Raw genomic sequence first — 26,533 nt, forward strand, 5'->3', positions numbered from 1 at the left:
ATTCCTCTTTCTGTACCTTATCTGCGCCTATAATATTCTTCTTGAGATAAAGCAGCCACTTCAGTACAAAGTATTTTAGTGCAACTGCATCACAGTGTCATAAAAAGGTGTTAACATTTTCAATTCCTTTCCTAAGATTTTCAAGGATTTAAGACACCTTGAATTGGAAGAACGAAATCTTACTTTATACAAGAAATAGGTACTCTCTGCAAATTCTGGCCTTAAAGGATGTTGAGCCCAGTGAACCCGGAAGTCTGTTGTGAAAGCCTGAAGGAGAAAAGAAGAAAGACATAGGGAAATATTAAATTGTACAGTACTTTGGTCACAAATGCTATTAATTAGTAGTAGTAGTAGTAGTAGTATACCACACCTTCATCCGAAGATTGCAGGGCGGTTCACAACATAAAAATACAAAATGAGAACACAAAATACATATCCAACATCCAACAGAGATGTTGGATATAATATACAATTTGAGGATTGGGAAAAACTATGGAAAGAAAATCTAAAATTTACAGCATGTATGACGTTAAAAGAGAATGTTATGAAAATGTTTTATAGATGGTATATAACATCGGTGAAATTAGCAAAAATGTATAAGACATGTAATAAGTGTTGGAAATGTAAAGATAAAGAAGGTTCTTTTTATCATATGTGGTGGGAATGTAAGAAAGTGAAAGGCTTCTGGGAAAGGATATACAATGAATTGAAGAAGATTCTAAAATATACATTTACAAAGAAACCTGAAGCCTTTCTGTTAGGAATACTAGGAAATGAGATAAAGAGAAAGGACTGTAAATTTTTTCAATATGCAGTGACTGCAGCAAGAGTGTTACTGGCTCAGAAATGGAAACAACAGGAAATACCGACAGTGGAAGAATGGAGAATGAAGCTGTTAGACTATGCTGAATTGGATAAATTGACTGGGAAAATTAGATACCTAAGAGACTAAAAGTTCATCGAGGACTGGGGTAAATTTGTGGAATATCTAGAAAGTATAAGTGAGGGACAGATAACGCTAGAGGGGTTTAAAAAATTATTATTTATTATTCCCCTGTTACAGATTAGCTATCAAGAGAAGTTTGCAAAGTTCACTCAAACATGACAACTCTATGCTAGGCCAAGGTCTCCCGGGCTCTCGTCCTGGGAGACCGCTGGGTCACAATCTCAGATACAGGGAAAGGAAAGAGACCAAGATATAGGATAGCATCCAATTAGTCCTATTCTGAGTAGATTTACTAAAATTGATGGACTTTAGATATGTCCAATGATTTCAAAGGAAATACTCAATAAGACTTAGTTGGATACCACTCATAAAACTAGATTCGAAAGTAAATGAGTTGTGAACATATGGCAAAGCTTTTCACTGTATGAGTGTGATGTAGTGGATAAAATGGTTAAGAGTTGAATATCTGGGTTTGAATCACTGTCATGCTGACACATTAGCCAAACCCTGGCTTCCACATTGCATTCTGTTTGGAAAGAAGCAGGAGTGCTGGTTCGGATGAGACACTAAACCAGTCTCTCCCCATTCATGTGCAACTATTATGTGAACAAATGAGGGCAAATATGAAAAAAGGAATTGCAGGCAGATGTAGCGATGCATGGAAATATCTTTTTTTTTTTAAAAAAAAAAATATTTATTATAGTTTCACAAAGAAAGAATCACATTAATAAAAAAGAAAAATTTAAGAATAAAAAGAAAAATACACAATACAAAATACAAAAGGAAAAAAGAAAAAACAAAGTAAAAAGAAAAAACAATTTAAAAAAATTCCGTCTTTTCATGACTTCTTTTACATTTACTTATTTCCCGGACCTCCTCATACCTCCCTCTTTTGTATTCCAATTCAGTTTGTTAATCCAGCAATTTCTTTCCCTCTTTTTTAATCCCAATCCTTAATCTTAATATATTATAACATTAAGTTTTAACCTATTAAAAACCAATTTTTCCATTCTTTTAACCTTTTTAATCCTAATCCTTAATCTTGATATATTTACAACTTTCGATGCATGGAAATATCAAGGTCAACCATATGAGCAAGAAATGCACTAGCCTCCAGTTCCTACAGGAGGAACAGAAAGTTAAAAAAAGAAGATCAAAATATGCAAAGGGATGCTGATTAGCGCATGAATGACTAATCAGTAATTAGAAATCAACATCGCCCCTTTCCCAGCATTATTATTATTATCCCCACAATGATAATAATACAAGCCTACCGCCTTACCTCTGGAAGAAAGTTATGCTTTTTTATCACCTGATACAGCATCTCATGAGTTTCTATAGCTGGTCTGATATCACCTTTCAAGACCTATAATCCAAACAGATAGTACCAATGTAAGGCCATTTAGATATGCCCCTTTCCCGTCAGATAATGACCAATTCCATATCTCCCACCACCTGCCCCAAGCCCATGGTTATTTCTTTTTCTTACACAGGCCACAGCGTAAGACAAGGAAACATGAGACAGCAGAATGGCACTTGGTTAATTAAGCAAAAGTCAGAAAATCATGTGTACTGTGTACATATGTGCTGAAACCAGTGCTTAACAAATATTTGGTTTGGTCTGTCAGGTTGGCCATATGTTTATATTCTTAGCGTTAAGGTTATTAGCTCAAATTTAGGTACAGCTTTGATAAAGTTGCTTTCTGGAAATCTTAGATGCCAAACCAGATATTTCCAAGAGTACTCATGTGCATAGAGGAACCTGTGAATTAAACAATGTTTATGTAATGATATTCCTAATGCATTCCCAGCCACAGAAATTTCTACTCTGCATCTCTGATAAGCTTACCTGCAAACCAGGGAAAAATGCTAGTAGGGAGTCCATCCAGGTCCGAGCATTAAGCATTGGTTTGTGTATGTGCACATCAAGCAGGAGAGGTGGTTGGCTAATGTATCTCATTATGGCATCATAATGCTGCAAAACATCAGACCCTGGTGAGTCCACATTCATTTTTCATACCAAATTCATTTGCAAAGTTAAGATCTAAACACACTAAATTGTATGTTGCACTCGCCTCTCCTTAACGTCATGCAAAACAGCTGAGAGGACACCGAACCACACAAGAGAATTAACAGGAGAGTAAGTCCTAATCAACAAGAGTCCAGGTGAGAAACGAGGGTGGAAAGGACTCGTGCAACTGACCGCAACAGCAAGGGGTGAAATTTCTGCCACGTTTGGCTTAACGTTGGATAATTTTAGTGAAGTGCATTCATTAAATGAAATTAAACAGGCAGGAAGGCTGGAGAGGAGGGGTGTCATTCCAGGAATTTCTTGTTCCTCTTTGAATGATTTAAAACTTGAGCTCCCACAGCCCTGCCATATAACAAAATTGCTAAATATCACACAGATTGTTTTATCCTCCCTTCGTGTTTGAGCCGGATTGTGACACATAAGCTGCTCTGCCTTTAGCACATCACTGCTCAGTAAATTCCCTCAATCTTTCAGTCAGGGTGACAGCCACATTTAAGCTATACATCTGATGCTGGAATTTGTTTAAGTATTTTAAAGTTGATGCATCAAGAGTTCATGTAAGGAGGCTAGCAGCCTTTCACCTGAAAAGCGTTTTACCGAGAGAGATTAGCTTTAATAAAAAGCAACACAGTCCAGTCTTCATGTTTCGCAAATATATTGCATCTGTCAGCATCGCCCTTGAGCCAGTGCCACTAACTGGACTCATCCACTTCAGCCCCGACTGGGCTAGGCGAGCTGGGTAGCACTTCCAGAGACCACCTTCTGCACAGGAACAGGTCAAAGTGCTGTGGACTCACAGCTTAGAGTTGTGAGCACCTGATGCACTCCAACAAGACAGTCGTTGCACAGCAGAGTACAACAGAGTATAGCAGAGCATAAACGACTCAGAGAGCAGCTCTGTAGAATAAATACTTTTATTCTATCTACAACTATAATACACAACTATGTACAGAGCTAAATGAGGTCTAAGCGAAAATGCTGAACTGCACTGAGTGTCTGCAGCTGCTCTTAGCAGCAACCTTATCTATACACATGATCTCTCTCTAACACTCAGTCTCTCTCTCTCTTTGATGTGAGGCTGGAGCGGAATAAGTAAAGAGCAGAAACCGCCCCCTTCTCTCTGGAGAATCAGCAGAGAACATCAGCAGATTCTTGGATATGGGAGGGGTGAAATCTCCTCAGAAATATTGTAGCCAGTATTTCACCACTAAGCCACTTTGAATAGGGATACTCAATTAAATTCAAGGGGAATCCTTTTACAAGCCCTTCCTGTAGATTTATTCATGTCTGGAGCCAGATGGACTTTTATGGCAAGCAGATACACTGACCAGTGGTTGCTTCTTAGGAATGAGTTATACCTCATGAAATGCACAACCCCTGAGTCTCATGCAAGAGACTTACCGTGTTAAATCTTTCCAGAAAACTGTCGTCTCCAAGCAAGACGTAAGCCTTTAATAAATATTCGTAATATGAATCTATACCTGCTCCAACACCACTATCTAGGAAAAAGATGGAAAAACCTGTTATATATTTAAGATTGACCTTACAACTAGTTTTCATTCCTGCGAAAGAAGCCCCTGTTAAGAGTGCAGCCAAGAAATAAACAAAGAAACTGTGAGAAGCTGCACTCAGCACAATACAATATTTTCTGTTTTATTTTAAAAAATCCACATGGAACAGGGGTGGGTAGTCTTTGCCACCCTGATGGGCACCTTCCAGCTTGCCAGCTCTTCGAGGGCTACCTACCAGCAAACGCACACAGGTAGGTGCAGCTCAAATAGTTCTGCCCTGGTTCTACCACACATGCACAGCCATGAATACAACACAGTCATTCAGTCATTCATTTGTTCATTCATTCACACCCCACATTCATTCCCATCACTGTGCTGGACCGAGAGAAAAGGTTTAGCCCTCTCCATGGCTGCAGTGGGACTATTTCCCCACCATTGCTGGGTGTGGAGAAGGCGGCCAGCACTCCCGACAGGGAAGACGATGGGGACTGGCAGTCCACTTCACACAGCTTCGCAGGCCTGATCCAGGCCACAGTGTAGTTTAAGGAAATACTTTTCTAGCATTCTGTTCATCTGCATGAAACGCTTCCATCAATGTGCAGTCACAATTCCTTTTATTTGCTCTTCTACTTGCAGGAGTGTTTGCCCTTCTTTAGGTAAAGATGGTTGAACCAAATAAGACTAAGGGGAGCAACAGGTGGAAGCAGTCACAAGCAGCTCATCTTAATGCGCTAGATTGATGGGATAAAAAGGACTGACAAAACCCGGGACCAGGAGGAAGGGACGCTGGATGAAGATTGGATTGTTTCTATTTCTTTTTCTTATCACTAGGATTGTTTTATAAAATTGATGACTGTTAGAAAAATGTTGGAACGAAATTACTTGGCTCTAGCAAAAATGTTTAAAGAATTAGGCAAGAATATTATGGTTATGAGAAGTGGGTAAAAATAAGATTTAAGTTTTAAGTTTTAAGGTTTTTTATAAGACAAGATAAAAATAGATTAAGGTAATGTAATGACAGAATATTATGAAATATGGAAAGGATTTGCTGCGATAATTATTAACTAGGATACAAAAAAAGGGAGGAGGAGGTGGTCAAAGAAAGAAGGTAATGAAAGTTGAAGATTTGAGAATGATGGTTTTATTTTTATCCGTTTGTGGTGTATTTTTGCTTTTTGAATTTGTATTGTTGGATATGGCTTGTTTTCTTTTTGTTTTTTGTTTTTTCTTTTTCTGCTTTGTCTTTTTCTGTAATTTTAAAAAAATTTCAATAAATATCATTTAAAAACAAACAAACAAGCAGCTCATCTTATTTATAGCCCATACATTTAAAAGGTTAACCACTCATTCATTAGGTTGCAGCCTGACAAATCCTAGGTCTCTCATGTCAGGGTCAAGCATACAAGCCTCCCCAGCATGAAAGAGGTTCCAGATTGCATAGATGCTTTGCAAATTCCCATTTCTGCATGAGCCACAGAGGGCACACAGTTGCAAAGTGCCATACCTTTGCGGACCCAATCACCCGTATGAATATTAATTGTGACTCCCACCAAGTTGCTGCTGCGTTGCCTTTTCTCCCAAAGAAAATCAAGTGCCTTCCGTGCATATTCCTGCAGCAAACAAAGTCAACATTTCCAGTTAAATGCTGTTTAAATACAATGGTAAAAATGGGGAAAAAAATAAATCTGATGCAAACAACTGGTGTATCAATTCATTCCCCATTTATAATTAGAGAGCTCTGAAGTATTTTGCATAGCTAAATTAAGGTACAAAGGAGTAAGTCAGACCCACTGATATCATGGAATTAGGTAACTTACCAATTGATTCCAATGAGTCTATGGAGAGCATAGATCATGGATAGGCAAACTAAGGCCCAGGGACCGGATCCGGCCCAATCGCCTTCTAAATCCGACTCGCAGACTGTCTGGGAATCAGCGTGTTTTTACATGAGTAGAATGTGTGCTTTTATTTAAATTGCATCTCTGGGTGATTTGTGGGGCATAGGAATTTGTTCATTATTTTTTTTTTCAAAATATAGTCCGGCCCCCCACAAGGTCTGAGGGACAGTGGACCGGCCCCCTGGTGAAAAGTTTGCCGACCCCTGGCATAGATTAACATAATCAATGTTAATCACCCAAAAGCAATTCTCTGCTTTCACAGTTATTCCACTCTTTGCTGCCAATAATGGCTATTCATTCCTGATTCCACATATGTTAATGGAGATTCTATCCATCAGCTGGAACGGCAGCCCTTCCAGTTTAAGAACCAGTCATTCTTTAAGACTGGAAGGAAATTACCAAAGTGCCAAATGCACAGCCTTTAGATGCTACCCTGTGTAAATTGCTACTGTCACAAGCAACTAGAAAATTGCCAAATTACAAGGCAGCCCTAAGCCTCACATAATACCCAGATAGTAATAGATAGCAAACAATTCCACAAGCAAAGCTATTAACAATGTAAGGGGGAGGGGGAAGAGAGAGACTGAATACCTTAAGGCAATTTGGGTATTATTTAGGAGAAATCTGAACTGGAGATTTTTGGTCCAGCGTTCAGTCTATTTTGCTATAGTAGAGCAAAGCTACAAGAATATTGGGGTTGCTACTGTTGGGAATCAATATCAACATAATCAGCACACCATAAGAGAAAAAAACATTGGTTTCTTCCTTGATGCAAGTGCAATGCACACCATAAATACAAACACATGCCAATAAATAGCAGCTTATGGTATACAAAGGTTTAACAATAAACTGCTGCGTATACCATCGAGTTTATGCCAAGATGTTTACAATACTGATTAGAGTGCAAAAAACAAGACACTGATAAGAAAATATACATTACAGAGCAATCCGAGTACAGAATTTCTGGAATATTTATCGCAAAGCCTCCAAATAGACAGAGAGACCATTTACTAAACTCCTATATCACAGATTTAGTTACCAATTCAGCAATAGATATACTGACACTGAAATGCTATAAAACACCACACTAACAGAAGTTATAAATTAAACAAGGAATGATGAATTATAACCCGTATTCAAACCTCAAATATTGATGCTCCTGTGAAGCGGCTCAGAGCTGCAAACTCCAAGATCAAGGTACCTGCACAAGCTGTACAAGTGTCAGTCTCTGTTCCTGTTCGAGCTTCTGGACTCCTTACACCAAATTTTAAGTTAACCTAGAAGAAGAGGCACCAAAACCGTTTACTGCTACAGTCGTAAATTAAGCAATCATTGACAGATAAAACGCAACTTATGAAAACTGCAAGAAAAACACGTTCCCTGAGTTCTGGATAGAGTTTAAAAGCAAAGTACCCGAGGCACCAGGAACAGATGGTAAGCTGGCTTTCAGACAAATGTCAGAATTTGGTGCCATACATACACAAACAGACTTTATACAAACATTAATCCTTAAGGTTTCCATTACCTGACAATATGGACCAAGACATCTTGACAAACACAAAAGTGCAGCATTCAAAACATTTATATTTGTTGGCATCGTGTAAAAGTGCGTTAGGCTTTAGACATGAGAATGCTTACAACATATTTTATGTCATCTAGACTAAAATAGGAATGCTAACAGCACACTTCCAGCTGACTATTTTAAAGCAACTTTCAGGGCTAAGTATGTAGCTCACCACCTATAGACTATGGCCAGAACTTAGGGTTGCCATATTTTAAACAGTGAAAATGTGGACAAGACAGTTATGGAGCTTGCTTGTGGGGGGCAAAGTTGTTGACCTTTTTTGAGCTATTTTTATGGAAAATCAGCAAAAACAACACTGACAACATGGGTTGCCATAGATCCGCATTTTCCCAGACATTTTGCCGATTTACACCCAGACACTGCTGCCACCTGCATGTAGCTATAATCGTTTCTGAAGTTTGCGGCAGCAGTTCCCAACACCGAAATCTGTGGTGCTTTGAGTTCAAGAACAGCTTGTCATTTAGAGTGGAGAGAACAGCAAGTTCACAGTAAACTCTGGCAGTATTCCTGACTTTCATGCATACAGCGTGCTTGGAACAGAGAACTTGAAAATTATTTAATAAAGGGCACAGGAGAGAAATGGTGGCAATTGTTTTAAATACGAAATAAGCTACAAACAGGATTAACTGGTATCGTATACTTCTTAACAGATTTACATCTTGCAATCAAGAGATATGAAAATATACCATGGGATAGTTCAGTCAGTAGAACGTGAGACACTTACTCTTCGAGTTTTGGGTTCAAACCCCACATTGGGCAAAAGATTCCTGCATTGCAGAGGATTGGACTAGATGACCCTTGTGGTCCCTTCCAACACTACAATTCTAGGATTCTATGAGAATTTATATCTAAATCAACAAGAAACAAAATTCTCAACTGCCCTCACAATACATTATATACTTACTCGTGGATATGGAAGACCGCTGGTGGTGTTAAAAGCTGGCAAAAGCTTGTAGCCCAATTGTTTTGCCATATGCAGAAGTTCTCCATTGTACCATTGCATGTCTTCGCCCTTCTCTTTCAGCATGATTGCTACTGAGTGCCCACCTAAAAGACCTCTAAATACACAGAAAGGACAACAATGAAATTCAGCACATAAAAATACTGAGCTCAAACATGGTATTGCTTAAGGGCTGGTGCCAAACATTCAAGCATTAGCACTTTTTCAACTGGGGCTGGTATTGACCCCAGACACCACTGCAGCAGAGCAGAATAGCAGGGTGGGGAGGACTGACTACATCTCCCTACAAACCGCATCCTTAAACTGTGGTTAGCACATTTATTTCACATATTTATTACATTTCCCATTCCCTTCCAGGAGCTCAAGGTGGTATACACGGTTGCCCACCCCCGTTTTATCTTCAGAACAACCCTGTGAGGTACATTAGGCTGAGAAACAGTGATTGACCCAAGATCAACAAGTGAACTTTGTGGCTGAGTGGGGATTCGAACCCCAGTCTCCTAGCTCATAAACCAACACCCTAACCATTACAAAACATGATCTGTATCAGTTCCAAATGTATGTAAGTCGAGTAGCAGAGAATAAAGTCAACAGGTCTAAATGCTCTTCACTTTTGGAGAAGACGTTTAAAATGGGGCTATGTACCGTATTTTTTGCTCTATAAGACTCACTTTTTCCCTCCTAAAAAGTAAGGGGAAATGTGTGTGCGTCTTATGGAGCGAATGCAGGCTGCGCAGCTATCCCAGAAGCCAGAACAGCAAGAGGGATTGCTGCTTTCACTGCGCAGCGATCCCTCTTGCTGTTCTGGCTTCTGAGATTCAGAATATATTTTTTTCTTGTTTTCCTCCTCCATAAACTAGGTGCATCTTGTGGTCTGGTGCGTCTTATGGAGCAAAAAATACGGTATATACAGTTGTACCTCCGCATACGTATCCCTCCAGTTACGTAAACTTCAGGATACGTAAGTGGCGAACCTGGAAGTATATTTCCGGGTTCTTGCCGCGCGCGCATGCGCGGAAGCGCTCTACCGTCGCGTGTGCGTGAGCAGAAGTGGTTTCTCCAGTTGTGAAAACCTCAGGATCCGGCCAGACCTCTGGAACGGATCCCGTCTGCAACCAGAGGTACCACTGTACTGCCATTCCACTGGAATGTAGAAATCCTGCAAAATATACAGTACAGAATGTAGCTTTCTGAGAACTTAAGAAGAGCTCTGCCAGGTTAGACTAAAAGCCTAGATTAGTCCAGGATCTGGTTTCCTACAGTAACCAACAAGGTGTCTGCAAGAAAGCAGGACAGAAGGGCAAAAGCTCTCTCTCGCTGTTGTGCTCGAGCAACTTGCATTCAGAGGGCTGTTGCTTCTGGGCATAGAGGCAACATTTATCCATTGCTAGTTTTATCATACGTGAATCTGTCTAATCCCACTTTAAAGCCATCCAAATCTTATGCCATCTCAGCTTTTAGGTCTTTAACTTATCTAGTCTTTATCCAAACATTTCCCACAAGTATGTGGGAAATGCCCAAAGTATTTCGGCTATCAAACTTTCACCAAAGGACACTTCTAAGGATTTGAGCATGCAAGGTTGCAGCTAAGTGGAGATGAATGCAGGAAAAGCTAGAACTACAACTTTTGCTGCATGTTTCTTAAGGTAACAGATGCACCATTTCGATTATTCTTAAACACTTATGGAACAGGCATATTCACCTCCAACTAAAAAGCAGCACAGAAAGTACCAAAACTCAACAAACTGAAATGTGGTTTATTTTCCTCTGGCATCAAACTTACCCAAGGACTCTTATGTTAGTTTCAAACACTGATACTACAATGTCGTTGTCTAAATTAACATCTCTGATCACTTTTTTGACAGCCTCTTCAAACTCTTTGGTTTTATTTAACACCTGCAAAAGAAAAATTAGCTGTAAACAATTTGACCTCCCCTGTAGTGAAACCTATCAATGAAGAGGTAATTACAGATATCCTCCCAAACCGGACAACTGACTTTTCGGCAGGTTTCAAACTTCCAGTATATTACACAAGACCTGTAAGATCGCTTGGATCTGGGGAAACTGTACTCGTGGGAAATTGAATCTTACCTCCAGAGGTCAACTGTGGCTAAATAAACATATCAGGAATGTGGATGTTAGGCACATGATCAACTCATCATCCAATACATTCCACATACTGAGCTAGCAGCTCCACTCATATTTACCATGCCACTCACTGCTAAACCCACTTTCAGAAGTTTTGTAATGTCGCAATTCAGTGTGGGCTGAATTGCAAGGTGGGTGTAGGGAAAAGGGAAATTAACCACACATATTTCAAAAGCGCCCACAGTTCCTCCTGAGTCATCCAAGTCTGTGAGGGCAAATAGAAATAGAATGTGCAAAAGAAGCAAGGAGGTGATGTAAGCAGGAAGAGCTGAAGTACAAGTTGACAGGAGAGGGATAAGTTCAAAAGAGTTCCTGGTATGGAAGAGGAGAATGCGATACAGAGCAAGCAGGCTGGTCGGGTCTCACAGACTCACTTAAGAAATACTCTTGTATTCTCCAAGGCTGGTCCTAACTCTGAGACTATCAGAGAACCACTTTTTATTTGCAATACAATGCAGAAACCGTTTTTCTTCATCATAATAAAGGTCTCTAAAGCCATCTGATTAAAGTAGACTTAAACCATAAGTTACACACACGTCAAAGAATTTTCTTCCAAAAATGGAAGTGCAAGTGTAACATTCAGAAGTGACCCAACTTACCACAAGAGTGTCCAAAGTATCAATCAGTGTCAGTGAAAACCTGAGTGAGGGAGAAGCAGGCACAAGAACACATTAGAACCCAGTACACTTTATCTGTAGTGACAACAAAACACCCAAAAAACAGTATAACACGTTATTACTAACAAAGAAGACATCAGTTTGAATGGAGAAGTTCCGGTACAAAGGAGCCAGAACTTCACTGTGCATGTTTTGAGTGCGCAGGAGGAACAAAACTAGTGCTCTCTTCATAGTCCTCACACCTAGTGAAACAAGATGCTGTCTGCAATTCTTGTATTTTCTGTGTAGCTTCAAGGCCATTACACATTGGTACCTGCCCACTCCCAGACAAATGCTGCCACAGATTTCAGAAATCCACAATTTTTAGTATCCACTTTTAAGGCCAAATGTGCAGAGGTTTACTACATATTTGGTGTATGGAATTTTATCCAAATAAGTACAGTGGCACCTCTGGATGCAAATGGGATCCGTTCCGGAGCCCCTTTTGCATCCAGAAGCAAACACAACCACTTTTGCGCATGCGCGTGACATCATTTTGACCGTCTGCGCATGCGTGAGCAACAAAACCCGGAAGTAATGCACTCCGTTACTTCTGGGTCGCTGCAGCGCGCAACCCGAAAATACTTACCCCGAAGCTACTTCAACTCGAGGTATGACTGTACTACAAAGGAAGAAAGGCAAAAAGCTAACGGACCCCTGGATGGTTAAGTCCAGTCAAAGGCTAGGGTTGCAGCATTCATCTCACTTTCATGCCAAGGGAGCCAGCGTTTGTCCACAGACAACTTTCCTGGTCATGTGGCCAGCAGGACTAAACCGCTTCTGGCACAACGGAACACCGTGACAGAAACCAGAGCGCACGGAAACACCGTTTACCTTCCCGCCACAGCATTACCTATTTATCTACTTGCACTGGCGTGCTTTCCAACTGCTAGGTTGGCAGGAGCTGGGACAGGGCAACAGGAGCTCACTCCGTCGCGGGGATTCGAACCACCGACCTTCTGAATGGCAAGCCCAAGAGGCTCGGTGGTTTAGACCATAAAGGAAGTAACCAACTCCAACTTATTTCAGCCATGAAGCAATATAGCTAGATGGAAGGAGGGAGTGGCATTGCCTTATGGCTCCGCAATACAAACTTTGCAAGCTGTGTGGCATGGGAGTAGAGCTTTGCTCTACCTTCCATAAACCCTTAGTGTAAGCTAGAGCTTGTGTGAACAAAAGCCTTCCCAAATAGATCCTGCTTATGAAATCTTTTCTGGCAAAAAAGGACTGCATGGGCAAGGCCCACGTCCCAGTGAAGATTCCATAAAGTGCCTGGGTCCACATTATTATATCCAAAGACTGTGGAATGAATGCATTTGCCTGTGTTTTTCTTTATAAGGCACGTGGGGCTGTGTTTCCACAGCACCGAACCTGAAACAAGATTTTTGCTGTTTCACATAACTAGAATTATTTCGAAGTACTAACTTTCCCAAGGCATCATCCACATCTCCACGACTTGGTTCTTGACCACGAACTCTTCCACGGCAAGTTAAAGGCATGAGCTCGTCGGCTGGGTAGGCATGTTCCTGTTTAATGCAAAAAAGTGCAAAGAGTATGCTGAAATTTGGGGTACATTGGTGGTTAGGGAACAACAAAATGGACATGATTACTGAAACATACACATATAAACATATGCAAGTATACGTGTATTGAATACAAAACATAAGTTACCCAAGCTGTGGCCACTGTATTAACAATGAAGTTCTCCAAATAATACAGATACTGATGGATGAGATCTCCAAGTTTGTATCTCATTTCATATTTCTTTGGAAGCAAATAGGAGCATTTGCATCACCCCATAGAAGTGTGGAAAATTCAACATTGATGCAAGGTTACAAGCCCTGTGCAATTCTTTATAAAACCCCCAATGGAAAACAGCTATTTTTAGGCTGCAATCCTAACCCCATAGAACTCAGTGAAACATATATTCAACTAGACACGTATGGAATTGCACTGTTAACTACAGGCAGAAAGCTTCCTGTTATATACTGTGTTTAATAATGGGAACATCGGTTATATTTTGCAATGTAGCAGATATACCTTCAAAACAAAACAAAATTAAAGCAGCAGTAAAAAGCAGCACTTTATGGCAGCCTGCAGAACATGTCACTATCAAACCATCTGATAAAGTACAAAACCATAATCTCGTTTGCCAGGTTCGCAAACACAAGAAACACAATTCGTTTATTTAATACCCTAGTATACGTGGCAAATACATATCCTTTTGACTTTAAAGCTTCCAGGATATGCCAAGTCATGCTTTCACATAGCCCAAACATTTCATGCTACAAATGTAGAACAGAAAGCCACTGTTTCCCTGCAAAAAGTACAATCCCAGCTCACTATGGTGTTTCCCTTCCACAAGAGAGGTTCAGTTTTAAAGTCTACTGAAGGACATTTCCTAACACCTTATGCACAACCGACTTGGTTAGTTTGTTGTGTTTCTACACTACCCTTCATTAGAGGATCACAAAGTGGTTTACAATATAAAAAACTCAAAAATACATAACATAGTAACTAAAACAACCTTCCAACACACAGTTTAAAAGGCCATAGAATTGTTTAATAATTAGGGTTCAAATCCACACCACTGTCTCAAAGACTGCATTTTATTCCTAAACATGTAACAACAGAGCATCATTTATGTAAACTGTACATGTGTCTATGCACTGTGTCTACAAGTATGCACACGTAAGCAAGTGTGCACATGTAAGCAAGACAGCATAAAGCCAAAACACAACAACCACAAACAATTAATAAGCTGCTATATGCACTTGTATTTCACATCAAGCAGTGTAAATTTGAATTCCATTGTTCCTTTTTCACAATAATCCCACACTCTAATTCAGATTCAGTACTTTGACCACTGTTGCTTATTGCCAAACTGGAGTGAACTATGTACAAGGAGATGGTATCAGCAGATTTAGGGAAACTCTGAGGTTTGCAAAAATATTTAGTAAAAAACATGGTTAGTAAAATCAGCGCCCACATAAAATGGATTGTTGAGAGCATAAACTGGACAACCAGAGGGTTGTTTTTTTTTGGAGGGATAGTAGAATGGAAGGACTGGAAAATGAAGCCTGAGAATGAGGGAAACAGGTCTATAAACACCATCTAAATGTCTAGAGAGGCGATTTTCTGGTTTATACAAAGGAATTATTTTTATGTGTCCCCAAGAACAGAAGCGAAAATTATCCACATAAATAAAAGGACAGAGCCATGATTTTAAAGTAGCTGGGGCGGGGCACCCGTGTGTGCATTCTATGCTCAGCAGACATGGTGTGGCTGGAAACCTGAACAGTAGCAATTATCACTGCAACATTTTGTTGTTGCAGAGGCCCACTTGAACTAACTACATGCTCCAAGTGCTTTTCATACACTGGGTCAATAATGTTTACCATACCCCTGTAAGAAGATTACTATTGCCCTCACTGAACAGAGGCGTAATAAAAAGAATAGTGGCTTGTTCTAGCATGTGGAGAATTTGTGGGAGGAGTGAGATTTCACCAGGAACTTGCTGGATCACAGAGCTTGCAATCCCAGGTGCCTGTGCCATGCTATTTGTTATCAGAACATAAAAATGTTATCTGAACATAAGGATACCTTATCAGAACATAACTTATCAAACTGCCCTTGTTAGCTAGGCAAACAGGTGTTTCCCCTTTGCCATAGTTCTCACCTGTAAAATGAGGATCATCTACATCACAAGGATCTTGAGGGGATAAAAATAGCATTCCTAATATGTTAAGTACTCTGCTGGGTTTTAAAAAACTGCTATTGGCATTATTTATAAGTTTTATGTAGGTTAGTCAATTCTCACATCTATTAACTGTAGAACAGTTAATAGATGTGAGACTTAGGTGTGTACAAGTAACTCTCAAGAGACAGCTATTTAAGCAGGTGCAAGTTGCCCGTAGGGATAGCTCAGTTGGTAGAGCATGATTCTTAATCTCAGGGCTGTGGGTTCAAGACCCACACTGGGCAAAGGATTCCTGCACTGCCGGACTAGATGATCCTCATGGTCACTTCCAACAAGATGATTCTACAATCTATGATCTAAGTGGCGTCAAAAACCCTGCAGTAATCACACTATGACAAATTCACAGATTTGTTGTATTCTATGGCTGAATTTTGATAGCACACTAAATCATGGTTAATGCAAATCATAGTCCATCATTTGAGCTTCCTAATATTTACAAACTAAGGTTTAACGCAGTTTCTCTGCGTTCATTTTCCTTCCAGCTGTGGAGCAACAGTCACAACTACTATTTAATTCAGATATCATGCCAAACTGTAAGAACATGCTGATCCATCTCAAACCATGTTTCCAATTTTAGTCTAGAGGCTGGTCTGTGAATACAGACATTACATCAAACCACAACTATGCTCTCTCAACCATGGTTTAGTGTAACAACTAAATCAGGTGCATAAGTACTTATAGCTGCAACACTGCAGCCCAAACTCAGAAGTAAATCCTATTAAGACTATGCACAACCACAACCGTATCCTGGTTGCAGTCTAGGAGTGTCACTTAACAGCAACTGAACTTGTTTCCATATAGGATTAGAACACAAGATTATAATCCTAAAAAATAAAATAATGAAATTCATCACCATATGTTTATACCTTATGTATCTCTCTCAGAATGGCCTGGTTCATACGTCACATTAAACCATAGTGTAAAACAAACTATGCTTCAATATGAACAAACAATATGTGGCTGCAAGTCTGACTTGTTGTGTCATCTGAACCTAGGCTTGTACTTTATTTCGCCAGAACAAACCACAAGCAGTGAGTGAAGAGCAAATTGTGGTTCTCTTCAAACATGCTACAAGGATGGGTTTTGACTCTGGATTATTTGTCGGTGTCACGGTGGCAGTAGGAGCACAGTGGGAACTTTGGAGCACCATGGACCAGAACGCTGCTCAACCACAGATATGATAGTTTGTTTTAAGCTATGGCTTAACGTGATATGTGATACACTGAGTCAAGGTAGAAGGAAGCAGTTATTTAAAAGTACATACAGTCATTTTACTCACCATGTAATTACTATAGGCATGATCAAACATTTCCACTACTTGATTCCTGCAGAAGAGACAAAAGCGAAAACGATTTAGCTGGTGAAGTAAAACCTTCTCTGACCATGAGGTTTAAACAGAAACAATTCATCACATTTAGGTCAAGCAGAGCACTGTCCTCAGTCCACCCTCATTTGCCTGCCTTTCTTACTTTCAACCATACCAGGTTTGTGGCACTGCCTGTCGCTTTCTGCCTCCGGAACTGTTGCTCCTATAGACCTCCGTAGGGAGGATGATGGAGGCAAACCACTGCACCATGGGAGGATGATGGAGCGACCACTGCACCAAGAGCTTTTAAAAGACTGTCAACATGTAGTAAACAAGATACTTAGACTCTTATCAGTCATAATTTGTCAGTTCGGGATATAAAGGAAAACAATACTACCTGAAGCTGCAATGTATTGTAAAAGACAAAGTATATTCAGCTAAAACCCAGCAAAGCAAATGATAGGGATGATAGCAGTTGTGGTTCAGAATATCTAAACTTCTAAAGGGAACTAGGTTGGGGACGGTTGGCAGAACTGAAAATATGGCTTGCAAAACGTAGGAAAAGATCCTTATTTCCTCTAATTACTAAAGAAGGCATAAGTGAAATGTTAAGTCTGAAAATGGGATGGTGCAGCCCCACTTGGACTGATTAGCATAGCTTCTTGGGCCCTCCAAGGACTCAGCTAGATTGGTAAAGAAAAAGCATGTTATATACGTTGTAGATGCATATACACTGTGACACCAGATGGCGCTGTGGAGTCCTGTCTTTCCCCCACCAGATTTCCCTGTACAGTGGTACCTCGGGTTACATACGCTTCAGGTTACACACTCCGCTAACCCAGAAATAGTGCTTCAGGTTAAGAACTTTGCTTCAGGATGAGAACAGAACTCGTGCTCCGGCGGCGCGGCAGCAGCAGGAGGCCCCATTAGCTAAAGTAGTGCTTCAGGTTAAGAACAGTTTCAGGTTAAGTACGGACCTCCAAAACGAATTAAGTACTTAATCCGATGTACCACTATATGGGCTTACAAAGCATTTAACTGACTCACTTCTTTGACGTATCTAGATCCAGCCCAGCTTATTCACATGGCTTTTATTTCCCAGTGATGACCATCACAAGAATTTCAATAGGTGTGTCATTTTAATCCATTTCATCTTCCTATGCCCTGTACCTAAGAAGAAGTACTAGAAGCAAAACCATTTTGCCCTAGCTATTTTTCAGAAAGGCACATGTTGGGAAAGTCTGTTGCGAACAGTAGCCACAAATAATGAACCAACACTGAATATTTGCTTAACTTGTCCAAGGTAGGAAGTGTGATGGATGGCATATTTCACACTGACAGTCTCAGAAAAATCCCACAGGTTATTGTCAGTGCTTCCACCTTTACCTCCTTTGCTTTCACAGCATGTTTTAAAGAAAATGCAGGAAACAGAAAACATTCGTAGCTCTGCTCTTTGTGTCCCTTCGCAATCCTGACATGATCATGTGCAGCATCACATGCCCTTTCTTTAAGTATCTGTCTTGCCCCCTTCCTCACCCTGAACAATAAATTAAAATATATAAACACCAAATAAAATATAAAAACAATTTGGAGCAAGAAATTTCATATATGAGCTTTTATTCCTTTATTTTAATAATTCACCTTGTCAGCAATCATTGTTCAATTTATGGACAATTCATTACTTCAATAGGGCACCGCTGCTGTGGTGCATCATTTTAACCAATTCTATACCCTGATCAAGGGACGCGGGTGGCGCTGTGGGTAAAACCTCAGTGCCTAGGACTTGCCGATCGCATGGTCGGCGGTTCGAATCCCTGCGGCGGGGTGAGCTCCCGTCTTTCGGTCCCAGCTCCTGCCCACCTAGCAGTTCGAAAGCACCCTTAAGTGCAAGTAGATAAATAGGTACCGCTTTATAGCAGGAAGGTAAACGGCGTTTCCGTGTGCTGCTCTGGTGCCGGTTTGCCAGAGCAGCTTCGTCACGCTGGCCACGTGACACAGAAGTGTCTGCGGACAGCGCTGGCTCCCGGCCTCTAGAGTGAGATGCGCGCACAACCCTAGAGTCTGTCAAAACTGCCCGTACGGGCAGGGGTACTTTTACCTTTTATACCCTGATCATATGCATGTTTATTCAGAAGGAAGTCCCATGAAATCAATGAGATGCACTCCCAAATTGGTGTAAGATTTAGGCTGCTATCTTATGTACTTACTTCAGAGCAAGTTTCACTGAAGCATGAGGTTTACTTCCAAGTAAACATACACAGAATTGCATTTTACAGGAGCAAGAAATGCTTTTTATCTCTATCAGCTGGATGACACTTTTCATACCAGCTGCCAACTTGGCTGCTTAGCCAGCTGTACTGCTCTAGCAGACCAGGCTACGAAACAGGAAAACCCCAGTTCATGGGGTTCATGATTTGCTAAATCAGACCAAAGGTCCATATACTCCTATTTCCCACAGTAACCCACCAGGATGAGCCTCAAATAGCTAACAACAGATACTTCACTCAAGATTAGACCTTCCCTTGGAAATGCTAACTTACTTTTCACGAACTTTCAGCTCAAGCATGTGTAGCTGTCTACTGTAAGCTAAGCCTCAACTCTTGTACAGTATATGCCTATGGAGATATATAGACAAACGAGCAAGTGCTCACTCCTCCAAAAAAACCCAAGCAAAACCAAGTAGCAGGAGAGTCACAAAGTACTTATAGTCTGAGTAGACTGTTCACCTCTGGAGAATTTTGCATAATGAAATAGAAAAGTCGTAAGAGGAAAGCTTACTTGCACCACCACCCAACTCTGAGTTGTACCTGGAGAATAACCTTTATTTATAAAATGGGTGGTTTTGGTGGAGATCAAGACACACAGACTTGCCACTCTTGACTTGAGAGAAACCCTATTATCTCAGACTTCTGAATACTTACTGGCCTAGTCACCTATAACAAACAGGAACTCCCTCAAGGCGACCAGGCAGGGAGGAGAAAAGAGAGGCTGAGAGGAGGAAGAGAAGTGACCAAAGACTAATAAAACACGTTTACAGGCTACCAAGATGAGGGGGCTTTATTTACAACACTTCCTTGGCCCTCTTCTCAACACACCTTGCTTTATCTTGCAGCCTGCTCTTTCTTAGTGACACACTTATTATTATTATTCCTCAGTAAAGCGTGGAGACGAGGGTCGTGGTTTCAAGTCCCATGCTGGGTGAAAGCCCAGGGGGTTGGGCTAGATGTCCCTCGGGACCCCTTCCTTCCCAACTATGATTCTAAGAACGAAAGCAAACCATGTCAGGTTCACCTGACGTGTCCCCCCCCCCCTTTTCACAGACTACGAGACCCATGAACACGGAGACTCGTTTGACGCAGGTTCTCTCCTTCCTTGAGGTTTTTAAGCAAGGGTTGGATGGCCGCCTGCCAGGAACAACTTGAGATTCCTGAGTTGCTGGGGGGTTGGGCTAGATGACCCTTGGGACCCCTTCCTTCCCAACTATGATTCTAAGAACGAAAGCAAACCATGTCAGGTTCGTCTGACATGCTCCCACCCCTTTTTTCACGAACTACGAGACCCATGAACACAGAGACTCGTTTGACGCAGGTTCTCTCCTTCCTCGGACGTTTTTAAGGGTTGGATGGCCGCCTGCCAAGAACGACTTGAGATTCCTGCGTTGCAGGGGGGTTGGGCTAGATGACCCTCGGGGTCCCTTCCCAACCCTAATAGCAGCTGAAAGAACAATAAGGAGAAGCCGGGCTCGGGCCTCGCTTTTCCTCCCAACCTCGGCAGGAAGGCTTGGGTGACAAGCGAAGAAAGCGCCGCCACTTCTTCCCGGACAGGGCGACCTGCCCGGGGGCGGAACAAGGCGGGCCTCCCGCTCCCTCCCGCCGCCGCTCTTACCCGAGGCGCCGCTTCTCCTCCCTGCCCATGGCCTGCGCGGCCGGGGCTGCCGCCAGCACCGAGGACGCGGAGAGGAGGCCCAAGGCCAGCAGTTTCCAGCCAGCCCAGCGGCCTGCAGAGTCGCCGCCGCCGCCGCCGCCTCCTCCTCCGCCGTCGCTCCTTCCCTGGCCGCCAACCGCTACTCCGCTCATGGCGGCAGCTGCCTCGCTAGGCCCGGCTCTGTGCCATCCCCCCCTCAGCGCTGGTGCTACTGCTGCTGCTGCCGCCGCCGCGACATAAGAAGGGACCGGCCCTTTTTTTCCTCCCCCCCCTCCCGCCCTTCTCCGTCGTAGCCAAGGAAACCGAGATCCGGCCTCTAGCCCGCTTCCGGGTTTTCCTTTCCGGCCACGTGACCCTCGCGCCGCTCGCCAGCCAGTGGGGAGGGAGGGTTCGTGTCACGTGGCGGCCGAGCCAACGCGCTCCCGGATGCACAGACGTGGCCCCGGCGCGCGGTTGCGCGCGCAAGGGACGCAGGCGCCTCTTTTCACGGCCCCGCCCCCGGGCTTGGACGTGACATGTCACGTACGGAGATTTAAAAAAAAGGGGAGAGTAGCCGGTCCTTATTGTCCTGAGTGGGACTTGCGAGGCGCGTTTGCAGCATTTCCCTCGGGGCGGAAATCAGTAGATGGAAAGAATTGTAGAGTTGGCTATAATTAAATAAATGGGATTTAGAATGTTAAGAAAAGTGAGTAAGATGGACTATAATTGGAAATTGTTTTAGTTTAATAATGATATTGGAAAGCTGTTTTAATTACAAGGAAACTCAGAAGGGAGGGATTTGAGGAAGTCAACCAAGATGTTTAAAAGGTTGGATTTGTGAAGAATTAAGTTTGTTGTTATTGTTTATCTGTTTATTGCTCCCTTCCCCCCCCCCTTTTCTTTTTCTGTTTTTGTGTATCTGAAATATACTCAGAGTCGCAAAGTGATTTCATGCTCTTTATTCAGCTCATAGTGGTGAGGAGGAATGAATGAATGTCCCCTCACAGTATCTGCTTTATATACATTATTTACACAATGGGCTGCACATGATTGGCTAATTCTGGAATTCTACTGTAAGCCAATCAGGTTGTGGATTCACTTCTATCTGGAGCAGGATTGGGTGGTTCCTGCCAACCAATCATACTGCTGCATTGTTCTAGGACCAATCAGACTGCTGCATTCTGAATCCTATTGTTCTAGGACCAATCAGACTGCTACAGTTTGGATCCTATTCAACTCAGTACATAACACCCCTCCCCTCTAAGTTCCAGTCCTGCCCGGGAGGTCGCATTCATAGTCCTCAAGGTATGCCGGCGGCCTACGTGTGCGTTGTGGCCTGGGGTGTTCCCTGGTCCGGGCTCCGGGTTCTGGCTCGTGTTCCAAGGATGCTGGCTGTGATGCGGCTGTTTGGTCTGGTGCAACCGGCTCGCTCAGTCGTGGTTCTGGTTCCGGTGTCCTTTCGGCCTCACGGGTCCTCTCTGTATTTACTGATTCTGCCTCTCCTGCTGGCCCCTCCTGCTCTATGGGCCTCACTGCCCCGCTGTTCCCTTGGGACTCCTCTGACCTGTCCTCCTCCTGGTTTTCTCCCGGGAATCGTCGCCGTATCTGGTCGCAGTGGCGGCGCCAGCATTGCCCCCCATCCGTTAGCACCTCGTACGACACGGGGCCAGTGACCCTGGTGATTGTGGCGGGTACCCATGCTGGGCCTGCCCCAAAATTCTTTGCGTACACTGGGTCCTGGGCCTCGAAGGTCCGGGGGTTCCTGCCTTCCCCCACCACTACCTCATCCTGAGCTCTATCGGGGTGAAGGCGGTCCAATCTGATTGCAAGGCGCCGACCCATTAGTAGTTCAGCGGGGCTCCGGCCAGTCGTTGAGCTGGGGGTGCTGTGCTGTGCTAGAAGGAATGTGGCAAGGCGGTACTCCCAGTCCCCTTGCGTCATGCGGCGAAGGGTGTCCTTGGTGGTCCGCACCATGCGTTCTGCTTGGCCATTGGTGGCAGGGTGGAACGGCGCCGAACGGATGTGGCGGATGGCGTTCTGCGCTGTGAAGGTTTGGAATTCTCCTGACGTAAATGCAGTCCCGTTGTCTGAGACGAGAGTGTCAGGGAGCCCGTGGGTTGCAAACAGCCTGCGTAGTACCCGGATGGCTGCGGACGTGGAAGTGGACGGTACCAGTGCGACTTCCAGCCATTTGGTGTAGGAGTCCACCACTATGAAGAATGTTTTCCCCTGAAAGGGGCCAGCGAAATCCACATGCAGGCGTGACCATGGTGCTCGGGCGGACTCCCAGGACTGGACTGGGGCCCTTGGGGGATCTGGGCGGGATTCTTGGCAGGCCTGGCAGTGTTTGACCCAGGCCTCTATCTCTCCATCGATCCCCGGCCACCACACATAACTCCTGGCAAGGGCCTTCATTCTTACTACCCCTGGATGTGTCTCGTGTAGGGCTGTGAGGACCCTTTTGCAGAGGGGCTGGGGAACAACGACTCTGCTTCCCCATAACAGGCACCCCTTGTGGGCCGACAGTTCATGTTTGCGGGTTGTGTAGCCGGCGAATTCTGGCCCGGGGCTGCTGCTGGGCCATCCCCTCCACACCCAGTCCAGGACCCGGGAGATGACCCTATCTTTCTTGGAATGGTGTGCAACTTCTTGTGCCTGAATGGGGCGGTCGGGAAGCAGCTCCAGGCTCATAACCTCTTGTGCAGGTGCTGGGTCAGGGCCTGTTTCCGGTAGTGGTAGCCTGCTGAGGGCGTCCGCATGGCCCATCGCCTTCCCAGGTCGGTGAATCAGTGCATACTGGTAGCTGGCAAGGAAAATTGACCACCTGAGGACGCGAGGAGACAGCACTTGGGGGGTCTGCTTTTCGGGGGCAAACAAGCCAAGCAACGGCTTGTGGTCAGTCACCACGGTGAAGGGCCGCCCGTACAAGAAATCATGGAATTTTTTTACTCCCTTTACGATTGCCAGACCCTCCTTGTCGATTTGCGAGTAGTTCCGCTCGGTTGTGTTGAGTGTCTGGGAAAAGTACGCCACCGGTACCTCTCTTCCATCCGGGAGTTGGTGCCCCAGGACAGCTCCAATGCCATAGGGTGAGGCGTCGCATGCTAGCACCACCGGCAGCCTCTCGTCGAAGTGTGCCAAGACCGAGTTTGAGACAAGCAAGTCCTTGACTGCCTGGAATGCGGCCTCCTGGCGCTGGCCCCACACCCAAGGGGCCCGCTTGTCCAGGAGTCTGTGTAGGGGCTCCGCTACCACCGCCTTGTGGGGAAGGAAGGAATGGTAAAAGTTCAATAGTCCCAAGAAGGCCTGAAGTTCAGTCTTGCTCTTGGGCGCTGGGGCATCACAAATGGCCCGTACCTTGTCCCCAGTCGGGTGGACCCCTTCTGCGTCCACCATAAATCCCAGAAAGTCCACCTGAGGCACTCCTAGTAGACATTTTTCCCGCTTCACCTTGAGACCCGCCGTCTGGAAACGGTGCAGAACGGTGCGGAGGCGGTCCTCAAACTCCTCTGGTGTGGGGCCGGCAATCAACACATCATCGAAGAAGGGGGTGACGCCAGGAATCCCTTTAAGGAGAGAGTCCATTATATTCTGGAATATGCCTGGTGCCACGCTGACACCGAATTGCAGCCGCTTTACCCTGAACGCTCCTCTGTGCGTCACAATCGTCTGTGCCTCTGCTGTGGCCTCATCTACTGGCAGCTGTTGATATGCTTGGGCCAAGTCCAGCTTGCCAAAAATTTTCGACCCAGCCAGGGTGGCAAGGACATGGCTGACCACTGGCACTGGGTATGCGTGGGCCGTGAGGGCCTTGTTTATGGTACATTTGTAGTCTGCGCAGATGCGGACCGAACCATTAGGCTTGACGGGTGTGACGATTGGGGTTTCCCAGGGAGCATTAGGCACCGGCTCCAGCACTCCTTGCTCTACGAGTCGGTCCAATTCCTCGTCTATACGGGGTTTCAAGGCGAACGGGACCCGGCGGGCCTTGAGCCTGACCGGTCGTACTGCGGGGTCAAGCTGTAGCGCAATGGGGGGGCCCGTATACTGTCCCAATTTCCCATCGAAAACCCCTGGAAATTCCTTGCATATGGCGTCCACGTCCACTTGTAAGCTAGTGTGGTTCACCCCGGTGACAGCTAGCCCCAGTGGTCCAAACCATGCCAATCCCAGTAAGCTAATGTAGGGGCCCTTGACCACAAGCAAGTCCAGTTGCCGCGTCCGCCCTCGGTATTGCACCCTGAAGGTCCCCACCCCCATTGTGGGGACCTTACGTTTCTGGAAGTCCCGGAGGGTGAATGGGGCCGGCCTGAGTTTGGGACCCCCAGTGGGACACAGTTTCCTTAAGGTCCTTGCCGAGATTATGGATAGAGTTGAACCCGTGTCAAGCTCCATGCGGCATGGGGCCCCCTCTATCTGTACCTCTACATAAATTTTCTCTACGTTGGGGTGGGGCAACTGGTATACCTGGAAGTCCGTGAGCTCCGTCGAGTTGCCTTGGTGCGTTGGGCCCCGGGACCTGGGGCTCTTGGATTGGTCATCTGATGCCTGGTGTCGGGTGGGCCGAGCCCGACACACCCGGGCGATGTGTCCCGATTTTCTGCACTGCCTGCACTCTGCGTTGCGGAAACGGCAGGTCCTCCTCTCGTGACTCTCCCCGCAGCTTGCGCAGTTCCCTCCTTCTCGTCGAGGCAGCTGTGGTCTGTGCGCTGCTTGAGTGCGCTGCTGTACTCGGTGCACCTCCTCCCTGTCGGATCCTGAGTCGTCGGTGAGGTCTTCATGGTGGACCCTCGGTTGGGATGGCAGGCTCGGCCGTGCCTCTTGGGTCGACCTCTCGGCAGCTTCTGTTGCCAGGGCCTCCTCCAGAGCGACCTGGAACGTTAGGTCCTTCTTAGCGTAGAGGCGTCGTTGCAGCTTCTCATCCTTCAGGCCACCGACGAGGCGGTCACGAAGCATGTTCTCCAGCTCTGAGAAGTTGCAGAACCGGGCGGCTTGGCGGAGAGAGGTCACAAACCCAGTTATGGTTTCCCCAGGGGCTTGCCGCTTTGCGTAGAAGGCATTTCGACGAGCCACCACTGAGGGCTGCGGCGAAAAGTGCCCCTTCAGCTGTTCCATTATTGTTTTGTATGGAACAGTAGCGACGTCTTCAGGCGCAAGGAGAGCCCGGGCGATTTCAAACGTCTCCTCTCCGCAGACGCTGAAGAATATCGCCCTCTTCTTGGCGTCTTCTTCGTCGGTGACCCCTTTGGCTTCTAGGAGGAAGGTGAAACGGGAGGCGTACGCTTCCCAGTCTCCAGATGCTGGGTTGAATGGCGAGAAGCTGCTGTTGGCTGCCATTCTGAGTTCCTTGTGCCCCGGAGCTGAAGCCTGGATACACGGTGCGAGGCAGCGGTGCGGCAGTTGGCGGTGCTGCGGTGCTGTGTGTGGCAGTCAGCTCAGCGGGATCCCATCCTCGTCGCCAGTGAAATATACTCAGAGTCGCAAAGTGATTTCATGCTCTTTATTCAGCTCATAGTGGTGAGGAGGAATGAATGAATGTCCCCTCACAGTATCTGCTTTATATACATTATTTACACAATGGGCTGCACATGATTGGCTAATTCTGGAATTCTACTGTAAGCCAATCAGGTTGTGGATTCACTTCTATCTGGAGCAGGATTGGGTGGTTCCTGCCAACCAATCATACTGCTGCATTGTTCTAGGACCAATCAGACTGCTGCATTCTGAATCCTATTGTTCTAGGACCAATCAGACTGCTACAGTTTGGATCCTATTCAACTCAGTACATAACAGTATCATTTTGCTTTGTGGTTAGATTGTGGAAAAT

At 44.6% G+C, this 26,533-nt stretch overlaps 2 protein-coding genes across 3 annotated transcripts in view; one reads left to right on the top strand and one right to left on the bottom strand.

Moving 5' to 3' along the window:
- The window catches only part of EDEM3 (ER degradation enhancing alpha-mannosidase like protein 3), a 36,816-nt gene extending 15,801 nt beyond the window's left edge, over nt 1–21,015 (bottom strand). The window contains exons 1-12 of one of the 2 annotated variants that reach the window (XM_081012117.1): nt 20,689–21,015; nt 16,777–16,822; nt 13,163–13,263; nt 11,681–11,720; nt 10,717–10,829; nt 8,877–9,030; nt 7,530–7,664; nt 5,994–6,099; nt 4,380–4,477; nt 2,796–2,921; nt 2,229–2,312; nt 184–267 (exon numbers count right to left, since the gene is read on the bottom strand). In XM_081012117.1, the coding sequence (XP_080868243.1) occupies nt 184–267; nt 2,229–2,312; nt 2,796–2,921; nt 4,380–4,477; nt 5,994–6,099; nt 7,530–7,664; nt 8,877–9,030; nt 10,717–10,829; nt 11,681–11,720; nt 13,163–13,263; nt 16,777–16,822; nt 20,689–20,879 (1,278 nt within the window). In that variant the 5' untranslated portion in view covers nt 20,880–21,015. The remainder of the gene's footprint in view (nt 1–183; nt 268–2,228; nt 2,313–2,795; nt 2,922–4,379; nt 4,478–5,993; nt 6,100–7,529; nt 7,665–8,876; nt 9,031–10,716; nt 10,830–11,680; nt 11,721–13,162; nt 13,264–16,776; nt 16,823–20,688) is intronic. The other variant, XM_081012118.1, reaches the window with a different exon arrangement.
- Nucleotides 1–26,533, top strand: part of LOC308480524 (carboxyl-terminal PDZ ligand of neuronal nitric oxide synthase protein-like) — a 132,382-nt gene that overhangs the window by 101,334 nt on the left and 4,515 nt on the right. The gene's annotated exons all lie outside the window — the stretch shown is intronic.

The sequence above is a fragment of the Podarcis pityusensis genome (assembly GCF_964106645.2).
Source record: "Podarcis pityusensis genome assembly, chromosome: 6".
NCBI lineage: Eukaryota > Metazoa > Chordata > Lepidosauria > Squamata > Lacertidae > Podarcis > Podarcis pityusensis.